The sequence below is a fragment of the Myxine glutinosa genome, chromosome 8 (assembly GCF_964187855.1).
Source record: "Myxine glutinosa chromosome 8, kmMyxGlut1.1, whole genome shotgun sequence".
Classification (NCBI taxonomy): domain Eukaryota; kingdom Metazoa; phylum Chordata; class Myxini; order Myxiniformes; family Myxinidae; genus Myxine; species Myxine glutinosa.
In genome coordinates, this window is record NC_136268.1 from 145,112,566 (window position 1) to 145,136,770 (window position 24,205).

The 24,205-nt window shown below is 39.7% G+C and overlaps 1 protein-coding gene across 5 annotated transcripts in view; it reads left to right on the forward strand.

The window, feature by feature from the left end:
* LOC137432967 (calcium-activated potassium channel subunit alpha-1-like) overlaps positions 1-24,205 on the forward strand; it is a 258,054-nt gene that overhangs the window by 174,808 nt on the left and 59,041 nt on the right. For all 5 annotated transcript variants that reach the window (XM_068125315.2, XM_068125317.2, XM_068125316.2 and 2 more), the window contains 9 exons: positions 2,414-2,524; positions 5,882-5,987; positions 6,082-6,164; positions 8,560-8,629; positions 10,410-10,565; positions 17,828-17,937; positions 18,037-18,105; positions 20,202-20,288; positions 20,406-20,482. In XM_068125315.2, coding sequence (XP_067981416.2) covers positions 2,414-2,524; positions 5,882-5,987; positions 6,082-6,164; positions 8,560-8,629; positions 10,410-10,565; positions 17,828-17,937; positions 18,037-18,105; positions 20,202-20,288; positions 20,406-20,482 — 869 coding nt within the window. The remainder of the gene's footprint in view (positions 1-2,413; positions 2,525-5,881; positions 5,988-6,081; positions 6,165-8,559; positions 8,630-10,409; positions 10,566-17,827; positions 17,938-18,036; positions 18,106-20,201; positions 20,289-20,405; positions 20,483-24,205) is intronic.

Genomic DNA, 24,205 nt, shown 5'->3' on the forward strand with positions numbered 1-24,205 from the left:
TCGAGAAGTTTCCAACTTGTTTTGCCAGAAAATTGTAAATGGTCATAAAATATCCATCCTTCCCCTTTTCGTCCACCCCTACCACACCACCACGTCATTGATCACCTTTTATTGCCAGACATTGATTTGGAGTTTGCATCAATACGGCAAATGGGAAAAGAGGAAGAGGATGCAAGAGGGAAGTGATCAATATTTCAGTGGATTTCACAATACCGTGTCGTGTTTCTTTATTAATAACAGTAAATATTATTTCTGTTGAAATTTATGATCAAGAACGACTGAAAATATCAATTTGATTTTGAATTTGAACACTATGGCAGTGTTCTTGACATTGATGGTAAAGGTTGCTGGTGCAGGTAGCCATTGTAGAATCCTGATTGGCATAAAGAGTAAATGATTATATTCACAACATATTGCTGTGTTTTGTTTATTTAACGTATCGTTTACTGATTATATCACATCCTGGGTAATTTGAATTTTTTGCTCACTCAAAGAAAAGCTCCTTTGACCCTCCGATTGCAAACTTTGTGCATTTTCGTTTAGTAATAGACAATATTTTGTTTGTGTGTCACCATATCCAAAGGACATTTTGGCTTCCTGGTTTAATTTGTTTCATTCACTTCCTTTAATTATTACTATGCCAATTAAAAAAAAACCCCACTAATGAAGCCTTTCTGAAAAGGGAAGAGCTTAAGAGAGAATTGGTTTCATGAGGCTCAGGTGACCAAACAATTTTTGTGGCATTTTGTCAAACTCATTCATGTCTTCAGCCCTCTATGCCTACACTCTCATTCCACGAATCCTTCCAACTGTTTATCCGCTTTTCCATTCCTTTATGTTTGGAGCATTGCTCCAGCCTTTCTTTGCTTTGCATTGTTGGAACCCATCTGTGCATCGGTCCCATCGGCCGATGGGTCTGATCCATCTGTGGATGCACGAGAAATGACAATGCAGACCCATCGGCCGATGGGACCGATCCACAGATGGGTTCCAACAGCATAACTCCCACCATGACAACCCAATGGCATTCACGCAAACGACAAGATGTCCACACTGAGGCTAAGAACCATGTATCCATCGGAGGTGCTCCATCGGCCATCCAACCTGTCCGGCCTCAAAGTTCCCAAGGGCTCAATGTCAAAATTCTGTACTGATGGATATTAATGGACGCCATTCCAATGCTTGAAAGGTACACGAAGCAAGCTGTTGTCCTTGTTTTTGCATTCCTGGATATTGTGTTTTGCAGCTGCACCTTTTATAACACACTAAACATGCGATAACGGCCTCAAAAGAAGACCTGATTTTCCTCGTACAACTTCCTGGAAAGGTCAACATACATTCTGTCACCCGCATGTCTGTAAAGTAATAATGTGCCTTATGTAAGTTCAGAACGGTAAAGTTCGACAGAAATCACAATATGCAGCGTCATTTCCTCCGATGTATGAGACTGTTTCACACATCGCTCCCCTCCTGGTCCACGCAAGCCACAGAACCACTGAGGTGAGATCATCCGCATGGCGTACGGCTTTGTATGAACACCTGGTACTCTTCAACCACAGGGAAACTAACGGACTAAGGTGACGTCAAATTGTGCCCATGAGTTATTGGCCTGACACATTTCACTTCACTTACATCCATGCGCAAGTTAGCTACGTGTACCTAACCCACTCACACATGTGATGCATCACCTTGGCAGGATTCACAAGAGTCTGCCAACTTTCAATATCCATTAATTGGCCACACGATGAATTGCAAAGTCATACAAATCCACACACCTTCCGGCAACCCATGAGTGTGTCTGATCAGATAACAGATGTTACTTGGTCTCCCTCCACCTGTGCTTTTGTTACTTTCACGCTTCCATCGGCCAAACATCCCCCTTTCCCCCTCCTCCATATCCCCTCCCCATGCCTCAGGCCTTGTTTGCTCGCTATGTGCCCGAAATAGTGGTCCTCATCCTCAGTCAGCAAAAGCTTGGAGAGTTCACGGTCACAGCTGGGCGGAAGTAAGTCAGGGATTGCAGGTCAGGGATGGCTTGGAAAGTTTGGGCAATACCAGGAAGAGAAGTCGGGGCGGGTGATGTAGTGACGCTTAAGGTCAGATAAAGAGAGTTTATGGAGAAAGGGTGAAAAAAAATCATAGTTGAAATTGCGTAAAGAATTGTGGTGTTGTAGAAGAGGATAAAAATGGCGAAGTGTTAAAAGAAAAGAGGAGGTAAGCATCTTGAGCATGGTTTGGATGGTTTGTTTCAGGAGCTAATAAAAAGGTGAAAAGAATGAATGAGTTTGGAGATTCCTGGCACCAATTCTGGGTATATACATTGTATTCTGAGAATCTGTACATTCTAATGGGTGTTGATAACATGTACAGTAAACAATTTGTGTGTTTTTTGAGGTCGTGTACTCTGTTGCAGACACATCGTCGTTTGTGGACACATCACACTGGAAAGCGTGTCCAACTTTCTTAAAGATTTCCTTCATAAGGATCGAGATGACGTCAACGTGGAAATTCTGTTTCTTCACCAGTCAGTCTCCTTGTTCTCCCTCTCTCTCTCTCTCTCTCTCTCTCTCTTTTTGTGTGTGTGTGTGTGTGTGTGTGTGTGTGTGTGTGTGTGTGTGTGTGTGTGTGTGTGTGTGTGTGTGTGTGTGTGTGTGTGTGTGTGTGTGTGTGTGTGTGTGTGCGCGCGCGTGTGTGTGTGTGCTTTTCCAAAGTTAATAGCACTTTTACATTTCTTCTGGTTTCCTTTCTTCTTAAAGTTTTATAATTTTGAATTTATTCCAAATCCAGCATTTCTGAAATAACAAGGAGTTGATACTAGAGGTCCCCTACCTTTTGGGAGGTATAAGTTATAGATCTGTGTAATATGAAAGCTAAATCTTGAATGTTTTTTTGGGAATATCGTGTACACAAGCTAAGGTACCGAGATGGTTGTCATGGCAACATAATTCAGCCAATTGCTGCCGTAATCGAATCAGGTTGTGATAACGGCATGAGGAATAGATATCCGCAATATGAAAGCTAAATGTTCAACGGTTTTTATACAAAAATATCGCGTGTACAAAAGTACATGGACGGATGATCTGTCGGTCGGTTGAACGGAGCTCATTTCAATGTCCGCCATCTTCGTCGGAGGGGCTTGGGACAAAAATGACAATATTCCAACATCGAAAACATTCCCCAAATTGTTTCTGTCAGACTAGTTTGGTCTAAATTTAAGTGAATACACATTGTCCATTTTCCTCTTTTCCTCACATTTTCCTTCAAATTTAGACCAAATTAGTGACCTATCAATTGATTGATTGCTCTTTCTTGATTCGGACAATTCGATGTGAAAGAAGACGTCACTGAGGATGTTTGGTAAGGCATTATGAGGCCTCAGGCCTTACATTGCTGTCCAGTATGTCCTTAAGTATTATTTCACGTCAAGCAGTATGCGGGACGGTCAGCTCTGAATTTTAAAGAGTTCTCTTTTCTTGGTGACGTCATCTGAAGAGAGAAACACGTTTATAACACTGATGCCTAAAATACTGTGCTTGGACATTTCTCCTTTGGAGTTATTACCCTCGCCTGAGGAGAGGGTATTGCATTTGAGTCCGTTTGTTTGTTTGTTTGTCCGCACAGAATAAATATGATTTTCTCTGCAACCGTTGGGCCGATTGACAGGAAATTTTCACCATAGGTGCAAATCCACCTGTATAATTTTTTTATTGATAATTATGATGTCATAGGTCACGTGGTTCGGCCGCCATATTGGAAAAATCGAAAAACTTTGCACCTCTATATCTCCAAAAGTGCTGAATAGAAAAATTTGAGGCATGGCTCATTGTAAAGAACTCCATGGGGAATAAAATATGTTAATGATGATGGCATAGGTGCCTCCATTATGACGTCATAAATCGACAAGTACAAAACTTCATCCAATCAAGATGAAATTTATTGAGCTTAATCTAGGAATAAATTCGTTTCGAAAAAAATGACGTCATCAGTCACGTGGTTCGGCCGCCATATTTGTTTTACACAAAAGCCTTTAAAAAACACTGAAAATACATGCTGGCGAAGGTTTGCGATCTCTGATTGCTCTTTCTTGTTGTCTTTGTAATCAATAAAGACCTATAAATATGTTTCTGTATCTCCTTTAATTGAATAGTGAAGCCCCTTCGTTGGCAACACTTAGGAACGAGCCCTCACTCTGCATATGTCTCCACCAATTCCATATCAAATCATTGATTTCTCTCTCATCTGTCCCTGTTTTTTGGTATTTTAATTGTTAGTAGGATTTTGCATTCTCATTTGTCTTTCCATGTTTTCTCTATATATTTTATCCCATCCCCCACGCAGCAGGAGACGGGTTTTGCAGTCACTTATGTGTCTGTGTGTCTGTCCAGGCCGTAACTCTTTTGCCATTTCAGCTTTTGTCATCAATTTTTCAACAAAGCTTTATGATGAGAATATGGAGAAGACAAATTAATAATTTGCTTAAAAGGACAAAGGTCAGCGTCACATAAAATCGTCAATTTTCACTGAATCAGTTCACCAATCAAAAGCTACAGGCTGACTTTTTAATATCAAAAGGTCAAACGTCAAGGTTGTATAAAATTGTCAATTTTTATCCGATTGACCTGAAAGTTAAAGAATTTGCATATTAGGTCACTGAATTGGTACATTCATTAAAAGCTAGAAGCCAATGTGGTTTTTTTTTTTTTTTGATCAAAAGGTCATGATTGCACAAAATCACAAATTTTCATCTGATTGACCAGAAATTTTAAGAATTTGATTTATTGGGTCACTGAATCGGTACACTAATCAAAAGCCAATTGTTTTTTTTTTTGACCAAAAGGTCAAAGATCAACAATGCACAAAATCACCAATTTCCATCTGATTGACCAGAAATTTTAAGAATTAGCATATTTATTGGGTCACCGAATTGGTACACTAATCAAAAGCTAGAAGCCAATTGTTTGTTTTTTTTAGACCAAAAGGTCAAAGGTCAACATTGCACAAAATCATCAATTTCCATCTGATTGAGCAGAAATTTTAAGAATTTGCATATTTATTGGGTCACCGAATTGGTACACTAATCCAAATCTAGAAGCTGATTGTTTTTTTTTTTAGATCAATAAGGTCAAAGGTCAACATTGCACAAAATCATCAATTTCCATCTGAGTGACCAGAAATTGTAAGAATTTGCATATTTATTGGGTCACCGAATTGGTGCACTAATCAAAATCTAGAAGCTGATTGTTTATTTTTTTTAGATCAATAAGGTCAAAGGTCAACATTGCACAAAATCATCAATTTCCATCTGAGTGACCAGAAATTGTAAGAATTTGCATATTTATTGGGTCACCGAATTGGTGCACTAATCAAAATCTAGAAGCTGATTGTTTTTTTGTTTTTTTTGATCAATAGGGTCAAAGGTCAAGGTTGCATAAAATCGTCAACTTGCATTCGATATTGACTTGAAATTTGAGCAGTTTTTGTATATTTGGTCACTGAGGCATATTGCTTTTGGGGTCAAAAGGTCAAGATCGCCTAAAATCGTCAATGGCTTTGTATTTTTTAGCTGTTTTCATCATGTTTAGCATATGGACAAATAAGAAGAAGAATATGAATACAATGTGGATGTGGACAGGCTTTGAATTTTCACATGCTTTCTAGTTTGTTTTGTGTCTTTGTTACAGTCTGTTCGAGGGAATTTTTTATTTACTGTTCAACTAACTATCTGTGTATGAACATTATTTAATTGCCTTTTTCCTTTTTTATATTTAATAAAATTATTATTTATTTGTATTTGCCCCTATTGCCTGCTTTCTCTTGTACTGCCCATCTAACCCTTTGTTCCCCCCTTCCTCCCTCTTCATTCATTTCCCCTCTCACCCAGTTTAGCTCCAAACCTGGAGTTGGAAGCTTTATATAAAAGACACTTCACACAGGTCGAATTCTACCAAGGCTCTGTCCTCAACCCCCATGACCTGGCCAGGGTTAAGGTGTGAATTTATTGGCTATTTGTCAGATACCCAAGTTTATTGTGCATTTGACTCCAGCGTACCTGAACATGTGTCTCCCTCTATGTCATTCCAGGTTGAATCAGCTGATGCATGTTTAATCCTAGCAAACAAGTACTCTTCTGATCCTGATGCTGAAGATGCATCCAACATCATGAGGTCATAATATGCAAACTGCACATATTATAATATTGTAAAAACTGGAAATCTACCTTTAGTGTGAAACACTAGCTGAACATCATTTCTCTTTTCCATGAACTGGGGGCTGGCAGGATGGCTTAGACTTTAGAGGTATGCACACTCACCTTTGCGCCAGCACTAGTTGGTGAATGTTAAAGATTCCATGGTGTCCTTCGCGACGAGCAGGTGAGCTATCACTAGCACCCTGGCCTAATTCTAAATTCCTGTCCTGACTTCCTGTGTCGAGTGGCCAGGAGTTCCTGACATCCAGGGTTGTAACCCGAGTCAAGAATCTCCTTCAGCAGAACCGATGCTCTGACGCTCTGAACCGACATTGAATGAACTGCACATTCCTATTCTAACTTAGCGTTTCGCTGCGCACTTGAATGCACTTGCAACATTTTTGAAGTGCATTTGTTGTTGTCAACAATTGCATTCAACTCTTGCCAATGGATTTTCCAAGGAGGGTTCTCATAGATTTCCCCTGCGTTGGTGAAAACAGCATTCGCTCCCCCTAGAGGTCAACAGAGTGGACAAGGCGTGCAGATATCTACCCAGCATTAGAGAAAGGATCACTTGACTGGTGTTTGCCCAAATTACTACTTCTCATTTTGAAATCTGTGCTGTTTGCAGGAATAGCTTTCTTTGGTGAAGCTTGCAGTGCTCACATTGCATGTTGGAGTTATTACCCCTCCTCCATATCCCCTCTGGATTATTTTAATTAAGGAACTAAATTCTTTATTTAATTAAGTTCTAATTAAAGAACTAAATTTATTAATTAAGTAATTGGTAGCTAACATGGATTGTAAACTGGTTTAGTGATAGGAAGAAAAGAGTGGATGTGAACAGGAGAACATCCGGCTCGGAGGATGTAAGTAGTGGGGTACCTCAGTTGTTAGCTCCTGCTGGACTTAGTGCGAAATGGGGGATTATGGATTGGGTCTTGTCCATTCATCCATCCGTCCATCCACCGCAACCATATCTCAGAGTTGTATGAACCGATTTTGTTCATACTTGGCACAAAGACAACACATGATGGTATACATATGCACATCATATTGTTTCGCGAGGCGATCAAAGATGGCCGACTAGCGACCATTTTAGTTGTAAAAAATCCAATATTGACCACGTCCTCAACCATTTCTCAGTCATGCATTTGCCGATCTCGCTCAAACTTGGCACACAGATTAATGAATGATGGCTTACATATGTGAGTCATTGCTTTTCGAGATTAAATCCAATATGGCCGACTGGCGGCCATTTTGTTACTTAAACGTGTCACCAACCATTTCTCGACATGCATGGACCGATATTGTTCAAACTTGGCACAAAGACAATACATGAGAGCATACATATGCAGAATATTTTGTTTTGTAATCTGACCAAAGATGGCCGACTGGCAGCCTTTAACTCCGTACAGCAAATTACTAAAACCACGGTGGGGGCTATGACATTTTATGTCTTTTTCTCCTTGTTATTAATAATTTGCATTAATGATTTCGATAGTGGGGGCAAGAGTAGGTTTTATACATTTATAACAGAGAAGGGGGTGGTTTGATTCAGAGAGGTCTAGAAACCTTAATGGATTGGCAAATGCAGTTCAACATAAGGAAATGTTAGGTGCTGCGGTTAGGTAAGAATAATGAAAATAGTGATTACCTGATGCAATGGGCAATCATGGATTAGGAGAAGGATACCAGGGTAGTAATACATGTGGGGGTGGAGGGGCTAAGCAGACAGCATAGTGCCAGACAGCTACAGGTAAAGCAAATAGGGTTTTTGGTTGTCATTTGTATGGCCTGTTATTTGTAATAACATTTAATGTAAATAATAAATAATAATAATATTTAATGGCCTTTTCCCCATCCTGTTGGACAAGCACTTAAACAAATACCTTCCACCAGACTCGGCGGCATAATGTTAGAGCATCTGCTTTGAGTCTGGGAGGTTGGTGGTTCAAACCCACCCCTGACTGAGTCATACCAAGGACTTTTAAAATGGTAGATATTGCTTCCTTGCTTGACTCTCAGCATTAAAAGGGATAGAGCACAGTCAAACGGCTGTAGGTTGTCAACCATTGTTGCAAGCTTGATGGGCCGAATGACATCCACCTTCCTTCTAAGGGAATTCATATTTAAAACATTTTGTTTGATGAACTTGCACAACTTGAGATACGACAACCCACACAGTTACGTAAGACATGACGTCATACTTACCCTAATTGCCATAGTTCTACTTTCAACATTTTGCCTCCAATTTGGTTACGCACCACCGATGCCGGAATGAGAGATTTGACTGCTCGGCTAATTATGTTCCTATTCATTTTCCTCTTCTCTCTCTCTTTCATCACTTTGACACTTGTTTATACTTCCAGGGTGATTTCGATCAAAAATTACCATCCAAAAATCAGAATCATCACCCAGATGTTGCAGTATCATAACAAGGTAAGCAAATAGCTTCCTCTATTCTTACAAATCAAACCATCATGTGAAAACTTTCAGGTTTCATGAAAATATTTCCATAATATATTAAAGATATGATGATGCGTAATAATGAAAGATGCACAGATGGTAGATTATTGAATATCAATCGACTAATTAAGCATTTTGAAATTATAGGCAATCTGTTTTTTTCAGTACGGTATACAAAATCTAGACTCCTTGAAAGTGAAGGAGACGGAGGGTAAATTGGCAATGTATGGACAGTGGGGCCACAGTTACACACAATAGGTAAGGGGAAGAAAGAAAAGGCAAAAGAAGAGGGAGAGGAGGGGAGGAAACAGTGATCTTCAGTAAAAAAAAAAAATAGAGGCTACCAACTTGTCTGCAATATGTGACAGCAACAAGCCTAGTGCTTCGGCCTCATCTTGGGAGATGCCTGTTGTGTTCAGAAATTTTCCACATAATCCAGGAGAGACAGATATGATCATGCTGGGTTGCAATCCCATAGGGAAGAGCACTGTTCCATTGAGCTACCGAACATTGACCTTGTAGGCTAGGTGAGTAGTTCTGATTTTTCAAGGAATTATTTTGGAACAACGGTAGATTCCCAATCTGTCAGAGTGTTTGGAAGCCACATTTGCTATGTGTTTGGCCTCCGAAAGATCATGGCTGAAGGTGAGGCCTACAAGTTCAAGAGACTGAACCTCTTCCAGTGGATGACCATGCAAATAGATTGGTGTGTTTGTTGGACAATCGTTCTGGTGTGGTGAGGTGAGACTGAAATGTCATTGAAAATAATGTTCCATTTACGTGTTTTTCCCCCTTTTTTTTTTTCTTTTCCCCCTCCTCCCCCATTTTTTATTTATTTATTTTTTTCCCATTTTTTCGCCATTAAAAAAAAATAATTCCCCATTCATGGGGACCGCAAGGCTAACCCCCGCTCTTGCAGGGAAAATGGCCTTAAAATGCCTGTTGTGTTGTATTTGCGTGTGCAATACATCAATTCCATACCACTAGAGAGTGATGCAACTACTGTCTGCCTTTCAGTGATGCAGACACCGTACGACACAATGTGGAGTCATCTGCAAAATAAATAGAGTGTTTCAGAGCATCGGATAAGTCATTTATGTATTTGAGGAATAAGACCTGGCCTAAAACTTCCTTGAGGAACTCTAGCATACAGTGGGAGAGGAGAGAGTTCCATCAAGAGCAACACATTAGCTGGGCGAATAGAGAAAGTCAGCCAGTTCTGAAGGTGACCTTGTATGTGCAGGTAGTGAGATTGACAATAAAAGCAGGAACTGATTTGATGTAGCGACATGAGACAGGTGATAAACCCTCAGATCATGCGCCTCCAGTTATGAAGTTTTTTAAAATCTCAGTTCCAAAGGGAAACATTAGATTGGAATTAGCCGTAGTGATGCCGAATCATGGTCGCTAAAATGTCTTCACATTTCAACTTAAAGTTGAGGTTCTAGTAGAGATAGAAGTTAATTGATGTGTTTCTGCATTTTTGTCTCCCAATTGATCTGTCAATATTATAATTGTACCTTCCCCTCCTTCTTCCATCCCCCCAATTCCCATCCATTCATCTTCTTGCTGACTCCATAATAATAATTTCAGTTGATGGTTTTTAGGAGTGATTTAATATGAATTGTCAATTCAAAAACGTTATGATTTTTCACAGCTGGATTAAACATTTTTATGATTAGATCAATATATTAATGTCTTTTTCCCAACCCTCTCATTCATTAACCACTAAATTATCTTGGTCCCGACAAAGGCGCACTTACTGAATATCCCGAGTTGGACGAGCCGGGTGGGTGACGCAGCCATTTGTCTCGCTGAGCTAAAGCTGGGCTTCATTGCACAAAGTTGTCTTGCACCTGGACTCAGTACTATGCTGGCAAATCTTTTCAGCATGCGCTCCTTTGTCAAGGTGAAAATACATCCACAGGCCTAACCATCCCTTACACTGTGCAATTCTTATAGTACAATCAGATTTAACTTGAGCCATCTTCAAGCTATCAGCTATATTTGAAGGACCAGACAACAACAAGTACTGTATATGTAATTCTGCCATTTTCACAAGTGCCTGAATGTTAGATTTGTCATCAAAATGTTTCTTAATTTTATGACTTTTTATTTTCAAAGTTCTTCTTTCCTTGACCATGATGTATAAAAGATTAATTTATCCACTGGAAAGTATAAATCCACTTAATAACTCATATGTAACTGACAGCAGCCCAGAAGTACAATTTATAATTTGGATTTGAGGGAATCTGACTTCAGCCTTCAGCTTCCCAAAGAATCACTTAAAAAATTAAATAATTCTCATATCTGAATCCATATTCAGATCTTCCCCAAAATCGAATCGCTTCGTCCTTGTCACACACCCGACCTCTCCACCAAGTTTCGTCCAAATCTGTACGTAAATTTTTGAGATATCCTGGTATGTATCTGTTTTAGCCCGATCACTGATTGATGAAGAATCACTTTTGAAATTCTGGTATCCGGATTTGAATTTTCATCAAAATTGAATCGATTCGTCCTTGTCACACACCCAACCTGTCCATCACAATTCGTCCGAATCCGTCCATAACTTTTTGAGATATCGTGCTATGTATCATTTTTGACCCTATCTCTCTCAATGGTGAAGAATCACCAAAAAATTTGAGTACCCAGATCCGGATCTTAACCAAAATCTATTGATTTCGTACATCTGACACACCCAATCTCTCCACCAAATTTCGTCGGGATCTGTCCACAACGTTTTGAGATGTCCTGTTCACAGACAAAAAGACAGACAAAGGTGAAAACATAACCTCCATCCACCGGTGGCGCAGGTAAAATAGAAATGATTTTAATCAAAGGTCGATGCTTATGTAGGATGAGCTCAACAATATGTGTGTTTAGGGTTTTCAAGGGTCTCTGGGATATTTGGCTCTTTTTTTTTTTTTTTTTTTTTTTGTATACAAGATCGAGGCTCGTGAAAGAGCGAACATTAATCACACAGAAAGACAAACCGACACATAAAACATATAACATCGGGAGCGGTAGACAAGATGGGGAGAGAGGGGGAAGGACACAAACACAACATTTGAGAGCAGGGACCGAGAGACATGGAGACATCGAGAGATCTGAGAGAGGGCGAGGGCTTTGGGGGGGGGGGGGCATGGGAAGGGGGCGGTGGGAGAGGTATAAAACATATGGACACTGCCAGGACTTCCAGGAAAGAAGTTGGAATTTCAAACAAGGTGGATCTGGGGTGAATTAGCGGGGGTAGAAAAGATCAAGGTTTTGGATGGGGGAAGATAAGAGATGGTGGTGAACAGCTGTTTTAAAGACCTGGAGGGAGGAGTGGGATTGAAGGGAGTGAGGGAGTTTGTTCCAGAGGCGGGAGAAAAGAGGAATGAAAGAGTGAAGGTGAGCAGAGAGCCGAGATTTCGGCAGTTTAAACATCAGAGGGTTGCTGGCAGATCTTGTGCGACCTGAAGGAATATTTGGGGGACAGAGCACAGAGAGAGCTGGGGGTGCAAGGCCGGAGAGGAGTCGGTAGAAGACAGAAAGACCACCTACCTGCCTGCGGTGAGTGAGTGAAAGGCCCTCAGAGATAGCTTCATCGCGGGAGATTCCAATAATTCTGAAAGCTTTGGTTTCAACAGCGTGAAGCCGAGCTAGGTGTGAGGCAGGAGCACCGGCCCATAGGGGAGAACAGTATTCCATTGAGCTGCGGATGAAAGCCTTGTATGTGGTGAGGAGCTCAGGTGTGCCGAGGAAGGACTTCGCACGACGGAGGATGCCCAGTCGGCGACTGGCTTTGGAGGCCAGCTTGGAAATGTGGTTTTCCCAAGAAAGATCATGGCAGATAGTGAGACCCAAAATCTTGAGCGACAGAACTTCTTGGAGAGGATTGTTGAGAAAGTAGATGGGAGGGTTGTCCAGTCGATCTTTTCGGAGAGACATAGTAAGAGTGTGAGATTTGTCAGGATTGAAAGACATGTTCCACTTGTTTGACCAGTCTGTGATTTTGTCCAGGTCTTCAGAGAGTGAGGAGGCAGCAGACTGCCGATCTGAGGGAAGAGGAATGGAGCGGCAGAGAGTGGAGTCATCAGCAAAGAGATAGAGAGGATTTTCGAGAGAGTCAGAGAGATCATTGATGAAGACCAGAAAAAGCATGGGGCCCAGAACACTGCCTTGGGGAACTCCAGCCTGAACAGGAAGAGGAGATGAGAGAAACCCATTCAGGGCCACACGTTGACGACGACTAGAGAGGAAGTCCGCCAGCCATGCGTGGAGATTTCCATGGATACCAAAGGAGGAGAGTTTGGTGAGCAGAGCGGGGTGCCAGACCGTGTCGAAGGCACGTGATATGTCGAGGGAGACAGCTCTAATTTCCTGTTTGGCATTGAGGACCTCCATCCATTGTTGAGACAGCAGAAGCAGCATGTCCAGAGTAGAGTGACCTGGTCTGAAACCAAATTGATGATCAGAGATCAAGCCATTGGAGAAGAGGAAAGATTTCATATCCGAAGCAATGATGGATTCCATGACTTTGCTGATAATTGGGAGAAGGCTGATTGGTCTGTAGTTGCTAGGATCTGTCTTTGCACCTTTTTTGTGCAAAGCGGTGATGTTGGCTGATTTCCAAGCAGATGGCAGTTGACCTTGAGCAAAAGAGAGGGTGAAGAGAACAGAGAGAGGGTGAGATAGAGCAGCAGAGCAGGATTTTAGGACCCGTGGGCTGATGCCGTCGGGTCCAGTTGCAGAATCAGAGTCGAGGGTTGACAGAAACTTTTCCACCTTGTCAGGAGGAAAGGACACGGAGTCCAGGAGCAGCAGGGTACGACTGGGTATGGTGGGTACAGAGAGGGATGGGTTTGGGACACAAGATTTAGAGGCAAACACAGAGTTGAGGCATTCAGCTTTTTCACGTGCGGAGTCAGCTGTGTAGCCGTTTGAGGTAAGGGAGGGGATGGAGGGGGAACAAACACCAGAAACGGATTTGACCAGACGCCACCAGGATTTGGAAGAGGGAGACAGATAAGAGAGTTCGGTCTTGAGAACGGAGAGATATTGTTTCCTGGCTCTCCTGAGGGTGGACACACACTTGTTTCGGGCTTTGTGAAAGGAAATGAGATTTCCTTCCGTTGGATTTGCTTTCCAGGAGACGAAGGCAAGTTGTTTCTGGGCAACAGCCTCACCACAAGATTCCGTGTACCATGGACGGGAGGAAGGGTATGACAACTGAAGACGAGATGGGATAAATCTGTGCATGAGAGAGAGCAAGGGCCTTTGGCCTTTGGGCTCTATAGGGTCTTTGGGGTCTTCAGGGTCTTAAATGAAAGGGTCTTGAAGGGTCTTAAGGGTGTTTGTGGTGTTCAAGGATTTTATGTGTCTTTGGGGTCTCATCTCTCAAGCATGTAAAAAGCATGTAAGAGGGGGCCTTAGGGGTCTTCGGGTGTCTTTAAAGGCTGAGGTGGTGGATGAAAATACCCAAAGGACAATCCTCGGGTCGGACTTGGTCTGTGTGACAAATTTGGTGGTTGTTGATCAGCCCAGTTGTCTTTGCAAAAAAACGTGAACTCACAGACAGACAGCGAGATAGACAAATTTTATTTTATTAGATATATATTGTCCTTAGGGACTTCCTCAAAGTCTTACATCAAAGCAAATGACTTAACCCACTGGGTAGAGTCTCGTTTGGTAATACTTGTCCGCCATTAATTTGTACTTGTCTCAAGCTACAGAGCAAACGGTTTACCAGAACCCATGGTTATACAATTGACCAAGTTTGTGGTTGCTGGTTACAACGGAAACCAAATTCCCATGGCTGTCGGTCTAGTTTAACAGGTGGTCACTCTTTTCAGGTGTTATCAAATCAAAATACATCAATGCATTTAGCAGGTGGTCAGAAGTGAGAGGTGGTCGCTCATTCTGGGGATCGCTCAAGACAGGATGCACAATAGCTATAAAATATATTTCCTCGTTTTCTTTTCTTTTTCTTTTTGCCTGTGTATCAGCAGCTATTGTTTGGTTATAAAAAAGATTTTAAAATTCTCATGCTGTTGCATATCCATAAAATACACAACCTATTTTTCTAGCGTTATTAAAAATTGCTGCTTGGCAATATCCAAGAAGCCATAAAGCTGAGCGATGCGATTGTGCGATTTGTCCAAAATGAATGCAAATCGAACACCTAAATAGGATGACCTACTGGCACAAAAAACAACAATAATAATGCATGTAGCATGTTGGCCTTGTGCATCGACTCATTTGCATGCTAACGTAACATCACTTTTCATGGGAATTTACTGACTGCTTTGCTGTGGATCACTGGTAGCCAATGAAATGTGACGAATCTGCTGTCCAGAAAAGCAGCCACACTTTCTTAAAAATTGAGTGGTAAGTAATGTTTCAGCTCATATGTATTCTCAATGATGTCGATGGTGAGAAACAAGTGTAAGTCACCATAACATTAGTCTGTATATAGCCTTCTGGAAATTTCCATCCCCAGTTCCCCCACCAACCCCTATCCAAGCTTAGTTTGCTGTCCCACCAGTCTAATTTTCCATTACAGCGACAATATATTTTTATTCATTAAATCCCATTGGAATATTTCCTGTATCGAACATAGTTGTTTGATATACTATGGAAGAAAATGTATTCGCATTGCCAGGTTTGTTCGTTGTTCCGACAACTGTTTTTAAAATAATCCGTTTTTTCATGTCTTGTCCTGTCATGTCCCATTTGAACGCTTTAACGTCTTTATTATCATGTAAGCTCGGTATGCTTTGCACATGGTGAAAATACTAGTGTATCATCATTCACATTATTTTCCCCATATTTTAATATGTTTTCTTGTCCTGTCCCACCCTGCTGTCCCGTTTTTTGATAGCGACCCCGATAGGCCACATATACTGGGAGTGTGGTTTATTCCATTCGCAAGGCCCATCACATAACTAGAAAAATGTAATCAATGGATTCAAACCCATCACTACATGCCCTCGGATCCTTTGGGCTTAGCTTTGCACCTTCGGCGCTCACGGTTCGTGAGCCCAGTAATTTCACTCTGGTGCCCACAAAATAAAACTATAACATTTGAATTTAGATAAATTGTTATCGCGTTATAAAAGGATATATTGCAAAAATGAAATTAGCCTTGAAATTACATTTTTTTATTCTACGTCAGGAATCTTTATCCGTTGGCTACTACCGGCACCTGGTATTCAGAAACCTGTCGATTTATGTTAGGTAGAGTTATTTTAAATAATAATGTAATGTGTCAGTGGTATAAAGCATTCTCATAAAAATAAGCTAAAGGTTTTGGTGTGTATAAATAACTTGTTAAACTTATTGTTAATCTGCAAAATCTGACATATATACACTAGCCTTTCACATTGCCCATAAGAACAATTATTTGATGATGGAAATATGATCTGCTTTAAGATGAGTCTTAAAGTTTGTTGTTTTCAGATTATTGAATCAGAAATAGCATTTTTTACAAAAGAAGTCTTTGGCCTTAATTTTATCCACATCAATTCTTTGCCATAAGAGCTTTTACAAAAATGAATCCAATTTCTTATCATAAGATCTGATAGAAATGTGATGATAATTTCCTCAAATCGCTTGAGGAATTTCTGTTTCAAATTATCATTTGGTGGTTTTATTTCAACAATTCAACAACATAGTGTTAAAAACTTTTGAAACAATTCACATCAGAGTGATGATGTACTAAATAGTCATTACCCGTTAAATACTTAAGACTAAATCACTAAAATACTTAAGACTGAAGCTAAATCTTAATTCGATTAATCTAATCTTAATCTTAAATAGTCATTACCCGTTAAATACTTAAGACTAAATCTATAATCAAAGATTAATTACATAATCTTAAGACTATTTAAGACTAAATAGTCAATGACTAAATAGTCATTGCCCATTAAATACTTAAGACTAAATCACTAAAATACTTAAGACTGAAGCTAAATCTTAATTCGATTAATGTAATCTTAATCTTAAATAGTCATTACCCGTTAAATACTTAAGACTAAATCTATAATCAGAGATTAATTACTTAATCTTAAGACTATTTAAGACTAAATAGTCAATGACTAAATAGTCATTACCCGTTCACGCGAAGCGAAAAAGAAGTTCAAGTCCGTCCGGCTGTCCGTCTGATCAGTTTATGATCGAGGAACAACTTATTTAAATTGAATGTTACATTTTGAACATGAATAGGAAAACAAATTTGCCATTTACTGTAGCAGTACTTTGGCTCTGAATCCTTCCCGATCGCACGTGTGCGATAATTGTACGCTAATCATGTGCGATAACCATGTGATCGCACGTGAGATGATTTATTTTCCCTGTCTTCCTGCCTAGCAGCAAACAAAATGGAAGATCATTCCAAACAGGAAGCTTACTATTTTAAGGACATTATAAAGGACACAAACAACAGGCATGAATAACTAATGTAACATGATAAATAAGGTGGTGTGTAAGACATTGAATGGCGGTAAACGTCCAACAAAGTTTATTTATCTGTATCCGGCACCAGGAACAAATTCCAAATGCCTGCCCTAACTTGTCAAAAGTCAGGCCTGGCCACCCAGATTGTGAAGTCTCAGGCCACTCTTCCCCCAGCTGACCCCACAAGGAAGATGGAATAATGGTGGCCCTTAAAAAAGAAGAAGACATCATGTCATTGTCATACAATGCAACTAATAACACAATGCTTAAATACCGATACCGATTTTGCCATTGAACAGTGAGCGGAGACTAAAATATTGTATGACACCATTCCACTTTCTTTTTTTTATAACTGTTTTTAGTTTATTTACAGTGTCAAAGCATTACAAAATGTCCGAAAGGATGGAACAGAGGCCGTGCGCTTAACTTTCAACTGTCTTGCCTGGGTTCGATTCTTGGCTCAGCCATAAAAATGTCAGAAAGACACTTCACAGGCCTCCCATCAATGATGCAAACCAGCAGGCACGTTTCAAATAAATGTCACATTCTTTCACAGTATTACAACAAAACGACCAATATCTATGCAAATTCCAAAGATAGCCAACCAATTGTAAAGATTCTTCTATTTGGAATTACTATTCTCCATTCTCAACACAAACCTCTTTCCTGCATTGTCTTTCCTTCCACATTGTGTTCCCCACCATCTCCTGCTCTTCCCTATCTCTGTAGATTGAAGAAGAAACCTGGCAGAGACATTACCTGGAAGGCGTTGCCAATGAGATGTACACAGAGTACCTCTCCCCAGCATTTACAGGCCTCTCCTTCCCCACTGTCTGCCAGTAAGTACCTTCAAACACCTTACATCATTCACCTTTTTCCAGGTCCAGAATGAATAATTAATTACATTTCATTGATTCCTTTTTTCAATCCCTCTTTAGAATCTGCTTTATGAAGCTGCATTTGCTACTGATTGCAATTGAACATAAATCCGACTACACAGAATCCAGGTTACTTCCCATTCTCTTCTCTTTGCACTTCCTGTTATTCACGTAGACTTTGACACACGTTAAGGGATTGTTCATGATATGGACCTGTGGACATGTTTTCTCCTTAAAAAAAATACTTTGTTTCCGTTTCAGTCATTTTCTGTGTGAGATATTCCCCTGGATTGATAAATCCTGTTTGTCGCTTCCTGTCATTTCACTCATTCTTCTACATGAGTGGTTAACTCAGTCTTCGTCACTATGATGAGGAGGGTTGTAATTATGGCAAGGTGAGGAGGGGTGTCAGGTGACTTCAGGTGGTACTATCTCTCCTTGTTTGTAAGGCAAATATCAAACTCTGAATTATTTTAACTGAGTTTATGGTATTAACATTTGGTATAAGGAATAGAACAGGGCATGCGTTAACAAAGCAACACCATCTACAAAACACAGCACCACCAGTTGCTTCATTACACAGGTCATTAAGAAGTATATACTTGTCACACACAGCGCAATACAAAAAAATAGCCCAGTGGGGACTGACGGTTATTTCCTGAGAAGATTTTAAAATAAGTTACCTGAATTTCAAGATAAAACCACCTTTTCAGCCTCTTATAAGGGGCAGGTCCGGATGGGGAGCACAAGTCCATGAGGCCTTACTGTTGTGATGTATCGTAAGAAATTTGGTCATCAGTCATGTAGTTTGAGAGGAAAATATGTTTTAGGGAATATGAGGGATTAAGAGAGGGAGCCCACGGCCCCCTTTCCAGGGAAGATACGGCCATGGGTAAAACCACTTAAGATTAGGGCATGGTCGCAGTGCTGCATGGCCAGTTTAGTCTGAGAAGATTTGGAGGAGTTCGCAAAAAAAAAGAAGTTTGCAAACAGACACGTGAAAAACTGAGAGCATGAGGCAAAAGATTCTGTGTTCTGATGAGACGAAAATTGAACTCTTTGGCATGAATGAAGAGAATGAAAAACGTCTGGTGGAAGCCAAGCACAGCACATCACCCATCTAACAGCATCCCTACCGGTAAACATTGTGATGGAAGCATCATGCTATGGAGATGCTTTTCAGTGGCAGGACCCAAATACAGGCAAATCCTTGAGGAGAACCTGCTTTAGAGTGCAAAAGACCTTAAACTGCAGCAAAGATTTATGTTCCAACAGGACAATGACCCCAAGCATACAGCCAAAGCAACACTGGAATGGCTTCAGAACAAGAACGTGAAGTCATTGAGTGGCCCAGCCAAAGCCCAGACTTGAATCCCATTGAGAGTTTGTGGAAAGACTTGAATGAAGATTGCTGTTCACCAATGCTCCCCATCAAACTTTACCTCTTGATCAAATCTGCAAGGAAGAATGGGAGAAACTCCCCAAATCCAGATGTGCAAAGCTGATACAGACATACGCAAGAAGGCTTGTAGCTGTAATCACTGCCTTCGACGAAGTATTGACTCAGGGGGTTGAATACTAACGTAAATTAGTTATTTCTGTATTTTATTTTTAATCATTTTGTAACGATTTCAAAATAAAAATTCACGTTGACATTATGGGGTATTTTGTGTAGATCAGTGACAAAAAACTCAATTAAAATCATTTTAAATTCAGGCTGTAACACCACACAATGTGAAAAAAGTCAAGGGGTCTGAATACTTTCTGAAGGCACTCTATGTCCGTTAACATTTGACTAAAACATCTTCTCCTCACAAACTACCTGACCGATATGAACCTAATTTGGTATGATGCATCAGGACAGTAAGGCCTCATGGGGTTGTGTGCCCTATCTGGATCCACCCCCTATAAAAGGCTGAAAAACGGGGTTTCACCTCGAATTCAGATAATTTATTTTTAAATCTTTTCAGAAACCGTGGGGAAATTACCGTTTCGTATGTGATTTTTGGTTATTTATATGTGATGGCTTTCTTGCCTGCATTGTACTTTTGGTGTATTGAAGTCAAATAAGGTTTTTTGAAAGGGTGCGGTGAGATGGAAATATGTTGTGAGGCCGAGTGATGTGGGAGACAATATGAGTAAATATCGTATTTTCCCTTAATATTCCGAAATTATGGGTAGCTATTAACTTTTTTTGAAGCTTTTTTTTCTTCTTCTTATTTCAGCATCTTGATGAATCCAGGACACCAAGTCCGAATACAAGAAGGAACATTGGGATTTTTCATTGCCAGTGATGCCAAGGAAGTCAAGAGGTCAGGACAGAGATTTGTTCATGTTTTGTAATTGTAATGTTGAAGTGTTTTATGACATCACGATTGTATAACGTCACAAATTGCATTTTTTTTCTTTTCTGAAACCCCTTTTTTTAGAGCCTATTTCTACTGTAAAGCTTGTCACGAGGACGTCACTGAAGCAAAAAAAATCCGCAAATGTGCTTGCAAAAGAAGTGAGTCTAAGAAGACAAATCTGCACTTGCACTGTACACATCCTGAATTTTAGTAGCACTGAATTACCCAAAGGGTTCGTGAAGCCGTTGAACTAAATTGAGATCCACAAGACACTATTCAGTACACGTTAACCGAACAATGCTGGCAAAAAAACGAAGAAGAAGAAAGCGCAACCAACGTGAACACTCGTATACAGATATTTAATTTTGCAAACATGCATTTGCGTTCATTTGTCTCGTGTACTCACAAATTGAGTTTCTAAAAACACTTCTTTACTGAGTATCTCGTACTATGCATTTGTCCCTTCCTCTCTCATGGATGCTCTGCAGCCAATACCCGTAAGTGTTCCGATTACTCTGATTTTGTAAGTCATGTCTTTCTGCATGCAATAATTGTCTGTTTTTCTTTATATACCCTAAGTGTTATCTCACAGTGTATTTCAGTTTACTTGTGTTTTTCATGGTTTTCCATTTTTATTATTTTATAATGCAGAAATCTAGGCTCATGTCGGAGATAAATTGAATGAGGGCAACGGGTTCACCGACTGATGGGTGATCTGAGGATAACAGGGAGGCAAAGGCATCACTCGTGAGTTCATGAATGGCATAAAGAAAAGAGATGACAGGAGGCGTCGGGGAGAGCAGGAGTGGGTATGGGGAGATAGCATGAGGTGACTGTGCGCAGCAGTTTTGAAGGACCGGAGAGAGGAGCACGAGAAAACAGGCATAGGTATTTCGTTCAATTTCCCAAAAATCATATGGTGACAATTTCCCAATCAACAATTTTTGATCCCCATTCAGTCTGTGTCAACGCATTTAATTAGTGAGCAATAACACAAATTTAGACCATGATATTGATGACACGAATGTGATTGAAGAACAACGAAGGGCGAACGCTTCAAATATCAGATGCACCTTATTTTCACAGCAGCAAAACATACATTTATGAACTTAGTTCATTAAATCTAAAAAATAAATACTGTTATTATAGGTTAATTGATATTCGTTGGAATTGTCTTTCACAGTTTCACTTCCAAACCATACTCGAGGGAATTCTAATTTTCAGAAAATGTAAATCTGTGGATAATACTATATATAATTGACGGAAAATATAAATTAAGATGGTGCCGCAGTTGGACACCACACCGCCATGGCCGCTGTTGATGCTAATCCGCTAAGATGAAACAACACACGTCGGTCATGCATAACGGTGACAATAAATAAAGTGTCTAAATCTGAGTAAATGTTGGTCAGCTATAAAGGTGTACTAAGTTTAGACAAAAACAATTCTTATCTAAAACATCAAATCAATGCTGTTCATGTTCCAAACCGTAGCCTAACAAGATGTCATTGTGGAAATGGATAAAATCTACAAATCATCCGAAAACTCATTGACCTTAAAAAAAGAAATTGGTCAAATTTGGTCAAAATTGGTCAAAATAAATTGACCTTAAGAAGGCGAAGAAGAAGGCGAAGAAAGAGAATCCAGTCCTTGCTGGAAAAGCCGAGAGGTCGTCCCTTGCTTTTTGGTGAAAATTATGAGGACAAGTTGAAAGACTGGATTAAAAGACCTCAATGGAGGACTGATATTGATGATGAACAGGCATATTGTTATGTTATATATGACAGATAGACTTTTGACTTTTAATTTAACTAATGTGCTATAGTATTGAACTCGAAACTTTAGGTCCACTTGTACCGAGAGAACATTCTCTTGTTTCTCATATTTAAACGTAAGTTTATATAGATTTCAAATAAGCAAGTTTATACTGTGTATCTGCTGTGTTTTTTAAAAATTATAATTCGCGGGAAATAAAAAATCGTGAAAATTGCGAAAATCAATTACCCCCAAATAGTAAGTGAACTACAGTATGCGGATCAAAACTAGTCCAGACAGGGACGAGTCCGTTGTACCCAGTCCGTTCAAGTATTCCTTATCTTTTTTAATTGTTTCATTTATTCTACCATTTGTTCTCTCATTGTTTCAGATTATTAAACGTTCACATTGTTTGATGTTGTTGATGAGTTTTCTAATTGTGTTGAGAATTTAAAAATCACGTTTTGATTGTGACAGGAAGGGTGCAGTGGAATCGTATCCCATAACTTCAAAAGAAATGAACATTATGAGCATCACTTTGTCAAATTTGATAAAAGTATGTTGTTGTATCTACGCATTGTACTACTCAAAAGTTGAAACTTTCTTACGATCTCTCGTTCAGTTGATTCCTGTTGTGGGGGAAAAAATGCACGTTCTCTTTTAAGGAATTTTAACACAGGAGGAGGAATAAGACCCATCAAAGCCTGCAATAGTTTTGCCAACTTATGGTTGGTTGTCTGTGCTATGTAATATATAAAGAAAAAAGTTTGTTACTTTGCAAAAAAAATGTTTTTCACTAGTATGTTGATTGCTCCAGTTTGTGTGTTTGTCTGTCCGCTCACTTATACTTGCCTACAGGTCACAATTTTAAACCGATCTTCACGAAACTACAACAAATGGTAGGGTTGGTGGTCTGACAGAATCTTATTTATTTTTGAGGTCAAAAGGTCAACATAGGCCAAAGGTCAACCCTTTTTTCAATTTTCTTTTTCTTTTTAAATTTCCATCTGATTGACTTGAAATTTGAATAGGATTTGCATATCAGCTGGCTGAATTCAACCACCAACTATTTTTGAGATCAATATAGGCCAAAAGATCAACAATTTCAAAGGTCAACAACCTTTGAAAACGTCTAAAATCCTCAATTTTCATCTGATTGACTTGAAATTTGAATATAATTTTCATAAATCAGCGAACTGAATTCAACCACCAACTACTTTTGAGGTCAACATGGGTCAAAGGGTCAACATAGGCCAAAGGGTCAACTACTTTTTTCAAATTTCTAAAATCCTCAATTTTCATCCGATTGACTTGAAATCTGAATAGGATTTTCATATCAGCTAACTGAATTCAACCGCCAATTATATTTGAGGTCAACATAGGCCAAAAGGTCAACATAAGCCATATTTGTAAAATTGTCAATTTTCATCCGATTAACTTAAAATTTGAAGACAATTTGCATATCAGCTAACTGAATTCGACCACCAATTATTTCTGAGGTCAAAAGGATGCTCGACTGAGTGCCATTCTACTTTGTTCTCTTTTGCCAAGTGTCGCTCTGAGTGATTTTTCATTTGTTTCTTCATTATGCATTAGGCCGGAACCAAAGCAACCAAACTTTGCATGGTCTCCTGTTTGTTCTAGAGGAAGATTTAGGGCTGTGTTTGGATAAAAAAAAAAATCTGATCATTGGCCTTCTGGCTTCGATCGGGTCCTGTGCTAATATACTGCCTTGTTTTTTTTCACGGGAGTGATCGGGTAATATGTATTATGATGTTTGTATGTTGAGGTTGAAGTGAGTTGTTGTTGACAACACAAATGATTATCATAGTGTTTACAAGTGTGCCTGTTATTAAAAAGATTGCTCTGCACAGGTTTGTTATTGCACCTGCGTATTCTGGCCTCAAGCAAGTAAGTTACTTACACTGGCTGCCATTTTCCCAGATGCGATTAGTAATATGTTTTGTGAAGAATGTATGTTGAGGTCATACATATGTATGGAAGCTAATAATGGAAACGTATGTATTCCCTTGATACATTTCTCCCCTAACTCTAATCCTCCTCGTCTCTGGATGATCCATCTGTTACTTTTTTTTACTTTAATCCACTGTGTCACTAAGATTGGC